Below are 16,510 nucleotides of genomic sequence, written 5' to 3' on the forward strand. Positions count from 1 at the left end.
CATTTGACAGAGATGATAACTCTTTCTTTCTTAATAACTCTCTGCATCTGAATTCAGAACACAACACTCATCAGAATATTTCCTCCAACCTAACAGGTTATTCCTTCTCAGTATCCTTTGCTGGTATTGCCTTTTATCCCCTCTTTCATCGAGTTCGGGTTTTGATCTTCTATCTACACACATTCCATATCATCCATATACTGATATTTGTATCTTCAGACTGGACCTTCAGCTGCCTACTTGACACATCTATTCAGATACCAAGTAGTCAAACTTAAAGTGTACTCCTGGTACACCAAATTTCTCCCTGTTCACCAAATCTGCTTTTCTGACAACCTCTTACATTCAGACCATAGTAAATCCATTCTGACAGTTGTTTTGGATAAAAATCTTGCAGTTTTCCTTATTTCTTTTTTTTCTCATATACTACATCCACTCCATCATGAAATCCTATTGGATTTACCTTAAAAATATGACTAATATCCACCCATTTCTCTATATCTCCACTTTTCACCTTTGATCTGAGTTGGCTTCATCTCTCAACTTACCACTATAATAACTTCCAAATTGGCCTTCTTGCTTCCACTCTGTTCCTCTTCTTCAATCCAGTCTCAACACAATAGAATAAAACTCATAAATTGAAGTTAGATAATGTCACTCTTCTCAAAGACCTGAATGTGCTCCTCATTTCACTCCGAGTAAAAGCCAAAGTCCTTATAATGGTCTATTAAGTCCAACATGATCTAACTGCACCCCCTTCTTACCTACAAATATTATATATTTCAGGGAATGGTAATTTGATGTGACAAGTGTGCTTAAGCATAAGAAACTTTAAAGGCTTCCTTGAACTTTTTCCCTTTACCATCATACGTCCAATCAGTTATCACACCCTGTTGATGACTCTTTTCCTATATCTTTCAAATCCATTTACATCTTTCCATTGCTGATGACACTGTTTCTCCCCACCTCCAGGCAAATCTATCTCAAATCTATCTACCACATTTAATACTAAAGTGATCTTTCTAGTTAAATGTAAACCTATTTATATCATTCACGAGTCTGTACAATTCCAAAGGTCTTTCACTCTAACAACTTTCTTTGATGATTCATAAATTGATACTTGGATTATATAAGACAGTGCCTTTCAAGTAGAAAGCTTTAGTTATAATTCAAGCTACTTTTGAAATATCTATTATAATAAACTCGTTGGGTCATTTATTCAAAGTGTTTTTTACAGCATAAAATTCCTTTTTTGAGGGTATATTAATCTTTGTTCTGTAAATAACATTTTGTCAAGATTAATTCTTGTGCATGTCATCATTTATAAAATAAACTATATATTTATCTAATAATTTAGATTATTTTTTTAATTCAAGAAAAGGTCAGCTACCCTGGCATAAGTACAGACCTATGTACAGACCTAGGCTATTTCTATCTTAAGGTTACTATAGATTTCAAACAATAATACTATGGAAGAAAAATAATAATATTAAACAACAATGATGATAGTGTTAAAGAAGAATATTAGTTTCTATAGTTTACAAAATGTATTCACATAAATAAAGCTAATTTATTACTACAAGTACTCAAGGAGTAGATATTATTTCCCTTTTCAGATGAGCAAATTGGAGATCAGAGAAGATAGGTGATTTGATGAAAAATATCCAGCAAATCAGTGACACTATTGACTCTGGAATTCACTCTCTTTCAAAGCATATTATGTGGTAGTGCCTATATGTGCAGGTTTTTAAATACAAAATATAATAAATCATCTATGTATAAGACATTTTAAGTTGATGAATGTCTACCTTAAAAGTTTTAGTATAAAATTCAAAGTTTTATCTCTTCATATAAAACAAATCAGCACTGTCCTACCACACTATTACTAAATATCAGTTTATTATAAAATTTTTAATGTAATATGGAGGTGACATCTTACATTAGGAAACCACAGTAACATGCTGTTTGAAACCATTTCAATCTTTAAAAGGTTAGATTTCAGTTCTGTTCAAAGGTCAGACCTGAAAATACCAATTTTGGAATGTGTGGCAAATTACAATTTCTCCACACATTTTGGATGGTACCAGTGGAGTCCTGGAAGCAGTAAAATGTGTGTGTTTTTATCTTCTCACTCTGGTGCTCAGAGGTTTGGGAATAGACCTATCATTTCTTTTAGTCTTAATTTTTAAATAAATAAATAAATAAATAAATTTTCTATTTACCTCAAAGGACTGTTGAAAAACTCAAAAATCAGAGCACTTGTCATCTCTCCCATTTTAGAATTTTAAATCTGGTAATAGTCATTCAAATCAGTGTTAATTGAGTAATAATTATATATACAGACACTTTCTGGGACCCACATACCATTTTTATTCACAAATCATATCCCATCCTTCCTCTCCTATAAAGTTGAATCTGGTGCATGGCAGACATACAATAAATGTTCACATTCAAGGAATTAATGCTAGTCTTCATTAATATCATAATGACTACTACTAACATGTATTGAGCATTAACTATGTGCCAGACACAGTGCTAATTACCTTATGTGCATTACCAGGCTATAGAGTAAGTTAATATAATTAATTAATTGGTAGTTTAATTCTACACCTAAGAACACAATAGCATAAAGAGGTTAAGTCTTATAGCTAGGTATGATATTTAGTTCATGGTTAGTAAACAAACTTAGGTAGCCTGACTTCAGTGCCCACAATGTATCAGGGATCCATTCATTTTAGCTTACAATTCTAGAAAGAGGAGAGAAGATAATAAAGAAATAAACAAATGAAGAATGTAATTTTATGTAACAAATAAGAATCTGGAAAAAGGAAAGAGGAAAATTTGACCGAAGTGACAAAAACAATGTTGAAAAGTGGTTAAGAACATGGACACTACCACCAAGTTTGAATCCCAGGTCTGCCATTATGGGCTAGTTAGCTATTTATCCTCTATCTGTGTTTCCTTGTCTATCATAATAATACCTAATTCACATATCAGTTATGAGATTTAAATGAGTTAATACACATAAAATGCCTAAAATAGTCTGTGATACATAACATTAAAGTATTTGCTTGAAACTTATTGGTTATTGATATTACTATGATTGTTCTTTTTGCATCTTTGCTATTATAATTGTCATCACATTGAGGGCCTTACTCGAAATAAGGTGATCTGGGCAGGCCTCTATGAGAAAGTGTATTTGAGCCAAAACTCAAATGACACTCAGACACATGAAAATTTGAAGACAGAGATTCCAGGCAGCAGGAACCAATGTACAAAAGCCCCACAACTAGAATGCCTAGAAAAGAAGGCCAGTGTGGTCCGAGATGAGTTTGCTAGAGCTTAGGTTAAAGAGCTGGTCAGAGCTAGGTTATATTGAACTTCACTGGCCATGGTGAGAAGTTGAATTTTATTCAAAGTTCAGTGAGAAGCCACTGAGCTTAATGATGATAACATACTCTGATTTACCTTTTATAAATATCACTCTGGTTGCCATGAAAAGATTAGATAACAGCTTCCATAAAATATCAATGTCACCACTTTCATTAATCATTATTTTTTAAATCTTAGTTTTCCTAGGGGAAAATAATTTTCTGGATATTTTTGGAATGTTTTGTATCAGTGCTCTTAAAAGTACAGTCAGAGTAAACGACTTACGTAGAGTGCATACATTTATACACATACACAATACTCATTTTGAACAAAGGTTATACGGAATACCCATATAAATGATACCTTATGATTCTAAAATCCATATTAATCATATCTAGTGGATTTAAAAATCATATCTCTTTGAGGGAAAGTAGAATAGTTCACTTACTTTAATATAAAGGGAGGAAATTCTTTAGGTCCCACTTCTCATATTTCTGTCATTTGGACTTACAATTATTAGCTTCTTGCCCCCAGAGGAAGGAAACATTGCAAATCCAATTGGGTGGAACCAGGTATGTGTTAACAGTGGGTGTGGTTACTTTCCTTAATCATCTCCTTACCCCCAGCCTTATTTCCTCACACTTCTCCTCTCCAAGTTCACTTTGGTTCAAGTAGATTGAAAGCCCACTTAGGCCAAACTGTCCAACTCAATCTTACCAGGTTGATGCAGGTTCTGTGGCCTCAAATCAGCTATTAATAAAATCCTATATTGAGTTGATACCACTGTATGGAGAGGGGTAAACAGCAGTGGAAGAAAAGCATTTCCAGGTCTCTGGTTCTTTTACTGCCATAATAGCATTAAATTATCATCCTTTAATATGTAATACCTGAAAAACCATTAATGTATTCAACAAGAATATTATATTCACACTCTGACAAAAATTGTAATGCCCTACATTTTATACATGTGGGTGAACGAAAAGCACAGTGCAATTTGTAGGAAGATTCCTCTTAATTCCTTGAACTCATTAAGGCTTTAGTTTTAAAAGTTCAAAAATATAGCTGCATAAAGTGAACTGCTTTACCTGTATGGCTAGTTCCGTTGTTCTTGACTTCTGTGGTTCCCACAGAAGAGGTGGGCGGACTAACAGGAGGGCTGGAAGTAAAGCTTGCACACCCTGCAGATGTGTTGATTTCAAAATATTCTTGGTTGTGATTCATTCGATGAAAATCCAGAGAAGACACAATAGATGTTCGTTGTTTAGGCTAAAATAAATGGGCATGATGAGAGTATTAATATGATCATGTTCATCTTCAGCCTAATCTCCCCGTTGATTTAATCTAACTGATGATTTTATCAAACTATCTGGTTTTTATACTCAAAATATAATTGTACGTTACAGAGAGACACTAAATAATCCCTTGATTAATTAAATAATAAAAAAAATTGTTTACTGAAAACATATTTTGGCATAGCTGATAAAATAACTTACACTTTTTGTTAGAATTCCCCAGAAGACTGTACAGATATAGTACCCAATTTTTTTCTTAATAATCAATTAAGAAAGTTGAAATTTTAAAGACACCTTTCATTTAACTAACATTTATTAAGCATATGGCATTTTCCAGACCCTGAGGATATAGAGTCTAATAATAAAAGAGCTCTTAAAACGTTGAAGCATTATTAAGGCAGTTCTGTTTTGTCGTTGTCGTTGTTGTTGTTGTTCTTCTTTATATAGTCCAAAGAATTGATAGCATTAGATATTTTCCCCAAGTACCATATGCTGGAATTTGATCATCAGAATTAAGTTATATAGAACATTTCCCAGGACTTAAGAATCTACTTGGTATTTGTAGTGAACTCTGATTTCCTTTTTTAAGGATTGTAATTAATCCCTAAATAGAAAAGTCAATTTAAACATAAAAGTTAAAATCATGGAGTAATAGATATAATTTACATCCTTTGTCAGTAATGAATTGCTCCCTATAGCAGTTTTCTGTTTTTTTTTTTTCCCATAGTTTTAATTACATACACTTTTCTTCCTGACTAGCAGAGCTTCTAACATTATCCTTGGCAGTCTTTTTGGCGCTCAGAATTGTGTGCATTTCCCAAGATTCAATCCAAGTTTTCTTTCTTTTTATTTTCATTAATATTACTTAAATATTAACAATATCCTATAATAATTAACAAGAGATTAACTTCAATCTCTTTACAATAAATTTTACTGTACTTTACTACCCCCAAAGTACAATAAACTTTTGGTTTATTTTAATCACTGCCATCAAATACTGGTTTATTTAACCAATGTACTCCATAGATTATTTTCCTGCAAAATATTCCAGTTACCCTGTCTCTTCCAGCTCATCATGTTTTTTTTTAACATTTAATATAGTCTATAATTTAAAATAAACAATGATAATGAAAAGGTCTCTATTTTACAGTTTTTTTAATATAAGGGGTACAAATGATCACAATATGCTTTATTATCTCACCATTGTAATACTTTTATGAAAGAGTTTTAGAGGCACTGTTATACAAGTAAGTAATTTATTATTATGACACATCAATTCAGTAGTAGAATTCAAATTAGTACTCCCATAGGATTCAGTTGCTTTTGAATTATGAAAGATTGGGGTACAATGTCAGGCTTGGTTTTTCACAAAATTTCTGTCCTTAGGGCTACTGAATATCAATTTCACATTCATGTTCTTTCTACTAGACTATATAACAGCAATTAAAAGGCATGAAATATGACACTAGCTCCAATGGAAACTCAGGTATGGTCATCATCTTGGTTTTGTTTTATCGTGTTGTGTTGTGATTTTGTTTCACTTCATATATAAGCAATGGGCCAAATTTGTATGATGTTCCTTCTCATAAACTTTATAAAGATCAAGTCAACTGATACATATGGCTCCTTTAGTGCTGTTTCTTTTTTTAAAGTTTATTTATTTATTTTGAGAGTGAGAGAGAAAGAGAGAGAGAGAACACAAGTGAGCAGGGGAGAGGCAGAGAAAGAGGGAGAGAGAGAATCCAAAGCAGGCTCTTCACTGTCAGCACAGAGCCTGATACAGGGCTCAAACTCACAAACCATGAGATCATGACCTGAGCCAAAACTAAGAGTTGGACGTTTAACCTAGTGAGCCATCCAGGCACCCCTTTACTTCTGTTTCTTAAATACATGTTTCTTAACTTGACTACACAAAGCTCTAATTATATTAAAATCAGAATTTGTTATGCAATCACAAAAGCAAACAGGTTATTTTTTGTTGTTGCATTAATTCCTTCCAAAAATATTTGTTTAGTATTACTAAACTGTAGATACCTTGGCAAGCAGTGTGATAGGAATAAGACTAATGAGACATTGTCCTTGTTCTCCAGGTGATTATAGAGTTGAAGTGGGAGAAGGATGGTGCATGAGGGAAGAAACAACCCAAGGATTATGCATTAGTGCAGTACTATACACTGATAAGGACTAATGTAAGTGGAAGCACAGAATATAAATGGGGAGTCTCTACTTTAGAAAGGGGATCAGGAAAGGCTTCCACAAGCAGGTGATTGATGGCTGAGTTGAATCTCAATGAAGCAGAGATGGTAGGCAGACAAAAGAAGATGGGGAGAAGAAAAATACAGACTGCATAAAGTTCATAATGGCTACAGTGCAGAGTATGTGAGGTAGTGGTAGGTACAAGCCATGAGATATTACAAGTTGCAGGGTCCAAATGATAAAGGGTTCTAATGCCATGTTAAGGAATTTGACTTTAGCTTGAATATTTTAAGGAACCACTGAATGATTTCTAAGCAAGAGGATTTGATTTCATGGTTGGGCGTGCATCTTAATAAACTCATTTTAGCAGTTTAGAAAATGGATTGGTCAGGGCTGGATTAGAGGAAGAGAGACTAATTAGGAAGACATTAAAGAGTTCCAGCCAAGACAAAGTGAGGTCCTGAGGTAAAGCAGTGACAACAGTGTTGGAGATAGCAGATGTTTTTAGGAGATGCTAATGAGGTTAGCTCTTTAGGTCTTGGCATCTGATTGGATGTGAAGGTTGATTTTAAGGAAGAAGTCTAGGGCGACTCACAGATTTCTGCTTGGGTAAATGCTGGAAGATAAGTTTGTGTGTGTGCCTGTGTGTGTGTGAGAAACAGAAATATACTAAGCCAGAAGTATACAAGATGTAAGATATACTATTGGGATTCAGTATAGACTGCTTAATATGTGGTTATGCAAATCTACATGAAATTTCCCTTTCTTTCTTTGAGCAGAATGCTATAATCTCACTGTAACATGGATTCAAATAAAATAAATGGAGGGAGGGAGACAGGTGAATGGAAATTCCAAAGGGAAGGAACCATGGATCCGTGATCATCTAACTGCATTATTATTTGCTTCTTCAGAGCTGTCTATTGGTTATTATTAGCCAGCTTAAGGAAAAGTCATTGGGGGAGTTATTACCCAAAGCTCTCTGAGTATCTGAGATGATGAAAAATGAGAATCATTATATGTTAGTCATGCTTTAAGAATGGGATTATAAAACTCTGGCCTGTGGCCCCAATCTGACCTGCCTCTTGTTTCTGAAAATAAAGTTTTATTGGGACACGGCTATGTCCATTCATTAATTTATTGTCTATGGCTGTTCTCATGCTACAATGGCAGTGTTGAGAAGTTGTGACAGAGGCCAGAGTATTCACAACTCTTAAAATATTTACCATCTTGTCCTTTAGAGAAAACATTCATTGGCAAACCCCTGTTCTAAAGGATCATTTTGCACATCATTTTAGTGGTCAACAAAACCTTAAGTATAGCTTCCCATTTGTTTCCTAGCCTATGTGCATTTAGGTTGGGGGCATGTAACTAATTCTGACCAAATGACTATTAGTCTCTATCTCTCTTTTACTCTCCAGAAGATGTAGCTATAAGATGAAGGAGGGTCATTCACCTCACACTGGGTTTTAAGAGAAGTTGAAATAAATTTCCTTTAGGTTAAACTGCTGAGATTCTGGGTTTGTCTGTTGTGGCGGCTAGCATTACTTACCCTAACTAGCACAATGCAGTGGCTCAGAGAGGTTAAATAATTTATGCAAGATTACATAAGTAGTTAGCAGGAGGGCTTAGATTAGAAGGAGGTTTCATGTGTTCAAATATAGAGACAATTGGATGGTGCCTCAAAGCACAAAAGACAGAGGTGGGATTAAAAAGACATCTATGTGGAAAATGAAATAACAGCAATGGGAAAAAAGAGTAAAAAGATGGTAGCACTATTAAAAATGGAGATTAAAGAGGATGAGACTAGAATATTCACTCAAACTTAGATTTTAATACATTCCATTTTTCTAACTATTCTGATGGAATCTTGCTAAGCCATACAGTACAAAAGAAAAGCGTTTTCACAAATTCACTGAAATTACAAATAAAATTTGCCAAGTTTCAATGTGTAAAATGAGTTTCACTTGTGTTCCCTATGGCTACTCCTCTAAAACATTGTCCCCATGTGGTCCAACACTTGTATCTCTACTTTCCAAAGGACTTGTTCCCACACATATTTACTTAACCAGAGCCAGCAAAGTACAGATCATGGGCCAAATCCAGGCTTCTATTTTTGTAAAGCCTGTGAGCTAAGGATGGCTTTTATATGTTTTTAATGGTTGAAAAAAACAACAAAAATAACATTAGTGACAGGTGAAAATTATATGAAGCTCAAATTTCAGGGTCTATAAATAAAGTTTTACTGGAACATATGAATGGCACACCCATTCATTTACATGGGGTCTATGGCTGTTTTCACACTACCATAGCAAGTTGAGTAGTTACAACAGAGATTTATGACCCACAAAGCCTGAACAATTTTATACTCTTTAACAGAAAAAGTTAGTGACCCCTTCTATAGACTGATTAGGATATGTCTCTGAGGAGGTGAAATGGAACAGCTCCATAAATGACTGAAATAGTCACAGCCAGCTCCATAGAGTGGCTGGAAACAGTGGCAACATGAGTGATGCCCTTTGTTCTACAAAGCAGGGAAAAACAACATTTTCCTGTCTTCCATGGTCTTATTTGCTACTTAATATCTTATTCCCTTGGGCGTGGGGACATTCACAGGGTGAAAGCACATCCTCATAGGCACACAGGTGTTCTGCCCTGCATATCAGTGCATGCACCCAACCTCCATCCTCCTCACGCTCAAGGTCTCACTGCTGTATCAGCAATTACTAGCTTGGCCAGGAACACCAGGATTGGGGGAGCAGGTGGCTAAGAATCCCACCTAGTACAGTGGGATGATGGTAGGAGGTGGGAACACAGATGAACCCAGGCTCCATTTTCCCACAGACTTCACTTACAAAATACAAATTCAGAGATAAAAATCAGTAAGAATTTTAGACAGCAACCCAAAAGCATTATTAAACTCTAAGCATGGGACCCTTCTTCATGTGGGGTCCCACATCCATGAAGCCAGTGCCATCTTAGTCCCTAAAAGAAAATGTGTAAATTTACTGATAAAATGTACAGGATGGCATGAATTTCCTACACTTATTATGGATTCTCTTAATCAGAAACTTTTATCATAAGAATATCTGTATGCTCTATAAAGATATAAATGGAATATAACATATTCTGATATAACTTTAAAAATTTCATGGCATTTCTGCAACCCAGTTAGATGTGATTCACATATGAATTAAATGAGAACACATAATTCCTGACTAGGATGAGATTTAGGTAATGTGTACATTTACTTCCAAATATCCTCTAGATTGGAATCTAACTTTCAAATATCCACTTTTATGTTTCCTCTTCTATTGTTAACTACTGTATGTTTTAAAAATCCACTTGCTTAGATATAAGTGGATTTTAAAGAATTTGAATGCACTTAATTATAAAGGAACCTCATCAACCTCCTAATAAAATGTCAAATAGGACTAGAGGGATACTCTGATGTCAGTACAAAGAAAAAGTAGTACTAGCAAAAGTCAGTGGTTATATTAAATCATCCAAGCAAAAGGAGCATTCAAAATGAGTTCCCAAAGACAGCTGAATGTCAGTAAATTAGCAAGTGACATCAGTAGAAATATGTGGAAATGACAGACTTTCCAGACACTAGCCCATTGATAAATTATATCAATATGAAGCAAAGTCCTGTCAAGTCAGTGGTAACAAATTTAGGTGCCTTCTTAAATACTTTTTAAAATGAGGATTAGATGGGTGATAAAAATGGGAAGCTAGATCAGTAGTATTTTCTTTCAGTACTTTAATCAGTCTGAAATATTTTGTGTATATAATGAAAACTTTAATTCTAAGCATTTTCCCCAAATGATAACCTACTGCCTAACAGCATCATTTCTTCACTGATTTGAAATGTCACCTTTATCATATACTAAATTTCCAAATATAAACTGGGCTTACATTTTTGGATTGAACTATGTTCCCATTGATCTACCTGTCTATTCCTATGCTAATACCACATTCTTATAATTACTATTTTGGCTCCTCCTCCTACTTCTAGAACTCTTAGTTAATGGATATTGGATCTCTTTGATCCCCTTTGTTTTGTATTCTGGGAGTATTTTACAATTTGGTATTCTAAAGCACTTTCATTAATCTGTTCAAAAAATACTACTGACCATCAGCTATGTGTTAGACACTGTTCTAGGCTCTGGGGATATGTCAGTGAACAAATAAGACAAGGCACAAAACTTTTAGTCATTTTACTATGTCTTTAGGTGTAACGATCCTGTTTAATTTTCAATAAATGGTTTTTTTCCCAAGTATTCAATTTTAAAAGTAACCTCTTCTTTATGAGTTCATAACCTCTCAAATCTTCTAAGGATATTGATTTTCAACTTTTTCAGTCATTAATTGTTTTCTCAAAGGTCATTTAATTGTTCATTTTCATCAAGTGTCTGGTGTTCTTCATCAACCATTTTGATTACCTAGGACACTACCCCATTTCTCTCTCCTGTTCCAATTCCCAAGGGAGGAGCTTCAGTGGACTCTTCCCCTTACTGAAATAGGTATTAACATCTGGTAGGAAAACAACAAAGTCAATTGTTCCATGTATAAGATGCTGAGGTTTGTCAGTTGTTGTGATTAATCTCTGTCTAAATCCAATGCCATCTGTCTTTATCTTTCAGAAGTTCTAAATGCTTCTGATAGTACCACTCACTGTTCTTCATTACTGCTATGGCTTTATTCTTATTTTTGTATCTATTTTACTATTTTAGTTGCATGTACAGAAAGAGAAGATGTAAAAAGTTGAGATCAGTTCACCTTCCTTAGTTAAAATTCTCATACTTCTCTGTGTTGATCACTTTTAAAACAGCAAAAAGAAAGGATCTGAGGGAGTACAGATAACTCAATAGGGGTAGAAATTATCAAACTTTTTATTACATATGTCATGCAAGTTGAAAACAATTTCTATTTTTTTCTTTTCAATTAAAGGAGTAAAAATTTTTAATGAGGTAAATGTTTTTATCACGGATACAATAATTAATATGATTAAGACATTCTAAAAATGTAGAGCTTCCTATCTTTAGGTACGCAAAATACCACTCTGCTGTACAGTTATGGCCAAACATAGAGAAAAAAAAAAGTATGACACTACAAAGGAGATAAAGTGGGTGAGAGTAAATACCAGGTGCTTAAGAGGAATATACATTCTTCTAGGAACTTGAGATTTGTTATCACATTTAAGCCTAGAATTTTGGTATTAGAAGTAGTTATTAACTCTTTCTGTTTTACAACGTATTTGAGATTTAGAGATAGCCTCACACTTAAAAAGTAGGAGAGCTGAAATTAAAACATGGTCTATGAAATTTCAGATTGATTGCATTTCCCCTAGGACATCATACTACATACAAAGCAAAAAAGAGTAAGCATAAGGTTACAAGTAAAGCCAAGAACCAAATAGCTCTCAAGTATCTCATCTTTACATCAATAGCATTTTTCTACTCTGTCTATTGGAAGCATTTTTTTTAACAGTCATTGTTTTAAACAGTGTTGAAGAAAGGTACCAAATATACAACCTAAACTTACACCTAAAGGAGCTAGAAAAGGAGCAGCAAATAAAGCCCAAAGCCAGCAAAAAAGGGAAATAATAAAGATCAGAATGGAAAGAAATGATATAGAAACAAACAAAAAACCAGCAGAACAGACCAATGAAACTAAACCCCTAGCAAGACTCATAAAAAAGAAAATACAGAGGACCCAAATAGATAAAATCATGAATTAAAGAGGAAAGATCACAACCAACACTACAGAAATACGAACAATTATAAGAGAGTACTATGAAAAATTATATGCCAACATACTGGACAATTTGGAAGAAATGGACAAATTCTTAGACACCCACACACTACCAAAACTCAAACAAGAAGAAACAGAAAATTTGAATAGGCCCATACCAGAAAAGAAATTGAATCAGTTATCAAAATCTCCCAACAAATGAGTCTGGGGCCAGATGGCTTCCCAGGGGAATTCTATCAGACATTTAAAGAAGAGTTAATACCTATTCTTCTCAAACTGTTCAAAACATAGAAACAGAAGGAAATCTTCCAAACTCATTCTATGAAGCCAGTATCATCTTGATTCCAAAACCAGACAAAGACCCTACTAAAAAGGAAAATTACAGGCCAATATCCATGATGCACCTGGATGCAAAAATTCTCAACAAGATACTAAAAAATCAAATTCAACAGTACATTAAAAGAATTACTCACCATGATCAAGTGGGATTTAATCCTGGGCTGCAGGGCTAGTTCAATATTTGCCAGTAAATGATTGTGACACACCACATTAATAAAACAAAGGATAAGAACCATATGATTCTTTCAATAGATGCAAAAAAAGCATTTGACAAAATACAACATATTTCTTGATAAAAACCCTCAAGAGAGTAGGGATAGAAGCAACATACCTCAAGATCATAAAAGCCTTATATGAAAGGCCCACCACAGCTAATATCATCCTCAATGAGGAAAAACTGAGAGCTTTTACCCTAAGGTCAGGAACATGACAACAAAGTCCACTCTCCCCACTGTTGTTCAACATAGTACTGGAAGTCCTACACTCAGCAATCAGACAACAAAAAGAAATAAAAGTCATACAAATTGGCAAAGAAGAAGTCAAACTTTCACTCTTAGCAGATGACATGATACTCTACATAGAAAACCTGAAAGACCACCAAAAAACTGCTAGAACTGATACATGAATTTGGCAAAGTCATGAGATATAAAAATCAACATACAGAAATCAGTTGCATTTCTATACACCAATAATGAAGCAGCAGAAAGAGAAATCAAGGAATTGATCCTATTTACAACTGCACCAAAACCCATAAGATACCTAGGAAAAAACCTAACCAAAGAGGTAAAAGATCTGTACGCTGAAAACTATAGAATACTTATGAAGGAAATTGAAGAAGACACAAAGAAGTGGAAAAACAGTCCATGTTTATGGTTGGAAGAACAAAGTTAAAATGTCTATACTACCCAAAGGAATCTACACATTCAATGCAATCCCTATTGCACTGAAGGGATCCCAATGCAAGAATCCCAATGCATTCTTCACAGAGCTAGAACAAACAATCCTAAAATTTGTATGTAACCACAAAAGACCCAGAATAGCCAAAGTAACATTTAAAAAGAAAACCAAAGCTGGAGGCATCACAATTCTGGACTTCAAGTTGTATTACAAAGCTATAATCATCAGGACAGCATGGTACCGGCACAAAAGCAGACACATAGATCAATGGAAATAGAATAGAGAACCCAGAAATGGACCCACAAATATATGGCCAACTAATGTTTAACAAAGCAAGAAAGAATATGCAATGGAGAAAAGGCAGCCTCTTCACCAAATGGTGCTGGGAAAAAAGCACAGCGTCATGCAGAAGAATGAACCTGGACCACTTTCTTACACCATACGCAAAAGTAAGTTCAAAATTAATGAAAGACCTAAATGTAAGACAGGAAACCATAAAAATCCTAGAGGAGGAAACAGGCAGCAACTTCTTATTATACATGTCTCTGGAGGGAAGGGAAATAAAAGCAAAAATGAACTAATGGGACCTCATCAATAAAAAGCTTCTGCACAGCCAAGGAAATAATCAGCAAAACTAAAAGGCAACTGACAGAATGGGAGAAGATATTTGCAAATGACACGTCAGATAAAGGGTTAGTATCCAAAATCTATAAAGGACTTATCAAACTCAACAGCCAAAAAACAAATAACCCAGTTAAGAAATGGGCAGAAGACATGAATAGACACTTTTCCAAAGAAGACATCCAGATGGCTAATAGACACATGAAAAGATTCTCACCATTACTCATTATCAGAAAAATACAAATCAAAACTACAATGAGATATTACCTCACAACTGTCAGAATGATAAAATTAACAACTGAGGAAACATAGATGCTGGTGAGGATGCAGAGAAAGGGGAACCTTTTTGCACTGTTGGTGGGAATGCATACTGGTGCAGCCACTCTGGGAAACAGTATGGAGGTTCCTCAAAAAATTAAAATAGAACCACCTATGACCCAGCAATTGCACTACTAGGTATTTATCTGAAGGATACTAAAATGCTGATTTGAAGGGGCACATTCACCCCAATGTTTATAGCAGCACTATTGACAATAGCTAAATTATGGAAGGAGCTCAAATGTCCATCAACTAATGAATGGATAAAGATGTGGTATATAAACACAATATAATACTACTCAGCCACCAAAAAGAATGAACTCTTGCTATTTACAATGTGGATAGAACTAGAGTGTATTATGCTAAGTGAAATAAATCAGGTAGAGAAAGACAAATATCATATGATTTTACTTATATGTGGAATTTAAGAAACACAACAAATGAACATGGGGGAAGGGAAGGAAAAATAAGATAAAAACAGAGAGGGAGGCAAACATTAAGAGACTCTTAAATACAGAGAACAAATTGAGGGTTGCTGGAGGGGAGTTGGGTAGGGGGATGGGATAAATGGGTGATGGGCATGAAGGAGAGCATTTATGATGAACTCTGAGTGTTGTTATATGTAAGTGATGAATCACTGAGTTCTACCACTGAAACCAATATTACACTGTATGTTAACTAACTTGAATTTAAACTAATTTTTAAAAATGAAAAATAAAGAGTGTTGGAGAAAATTCAGATGGGTGGAAAAGAGGAACAAATAGAATCTAACTCTGCTATATATTAAACTCTTACAGTCACTAGGTGTTTAATTAAAAGAAAGGCAGAAATTAAAAAAAATATGTTTTCTACTTTTACCACTTCATTTTATTTCATTTTTACATGGAGATATTTGCCTATGGATTAATACATAAATTCATCTTGTATTAAAAGATACACATTTATAAAACTCTCAGTATATTCCTAGTAGCATATATAGGAATGAGTCTAAAACTTTTAAAATGGAAAATCTATAATATAGATTTCTCCATATGAGCTAGTTTCTTCACACAAGTTATTCAAACATTAACTGGAAAGACTACATATAGCCATGACAGAATAATAAAGGCTGTGGCTTTTATTCTAGTTTTATTTGATAAAAGAGTTAAATAGCTCTGGACCCAAGGAAGATATTGAAGAACAGGAGAGCCTTTGACTGCCAGACTATGAAGATAATTCTTGTAGACCCTTCTCCCAGAAATAAGCTACTTATAACTATCTTGCAAAACAGTATTTTTTAAATTAGGCATTTCAAATATTTATGCATTAATATTTCAGAGATGCTTAAGTAAAATTCAAATGTGTGTAAAATTAAAAACAAGACTAGTTTTATTTCCTACATTTAGGTTCTTTAAAAAAAATTAAATAATTTGTTTTAGTTTAAGAGCAGAAGGAAGTAATTATACAAAGGGTTATAGAATATATGTTCTCAGCAGCCAAAACAGGAAGTTCTTATCACTGTGAAAGAAAGAAATTTTTACAAATTAAGGTGCAAGTTGCCATTTTATTTATTTTTTTTACAACTTAACATTTGTAATTAAATTTTTTTTTGGAAATAATTGTTGATTCACGTGAAGTTGTGAAAAATAATACAGAGAAATCCCGTGCTCTTTTTGTAGTTTTCTTAATGGTATATCATCTTACCAACCTACAGTACAACATCATAACCAGGATATTGACAC

At 34.1% G+C, this 16,510-nt stretch overlaps 1 protein-coding gene across 13 annotated transcripts in view; it reads right to left on the reverse strand.

The window, feature by feature from the left end:
* ANKS1B (ankyrin repeat and sterile alpha motif domain containing 1B) overlaps positions 1–16,510 on the reverse strand; it is a 1,063,758-nt gene that overhangs the window by 588,539 nt on the left and 458,709 nt on the right. For all 13 annotated transcript variants that reach the window (XM_027071024.2, XM_027071022.2, XM_053226641.1 and 10 more), the window contains exon 12: positions 4,458–4,638. In XM_027071024.2, coding sequence (XP_026926825.1) covers positions 4,458–4,638 — 181 coding nt within the window. The remainder of the gene's footprint in view (positions 1–4,457; positions 4,639–16,510) is intronic.

This window comes from Acinonyx jubatus, chromosome B4 (genome assembly GCF_027475565.1).
Source record: "Acinonyx jubatus isolate Ajub_Pintada_27869175 chromosome B4, VMU_Ajub_asm_v1.0, whole genome shotgun sequence".
NCBI lineage: Eukaryota > Metazoa > Chordata > Mammalia > Carnivora > Felidae > Acinonyx > Acinonyx jubatus.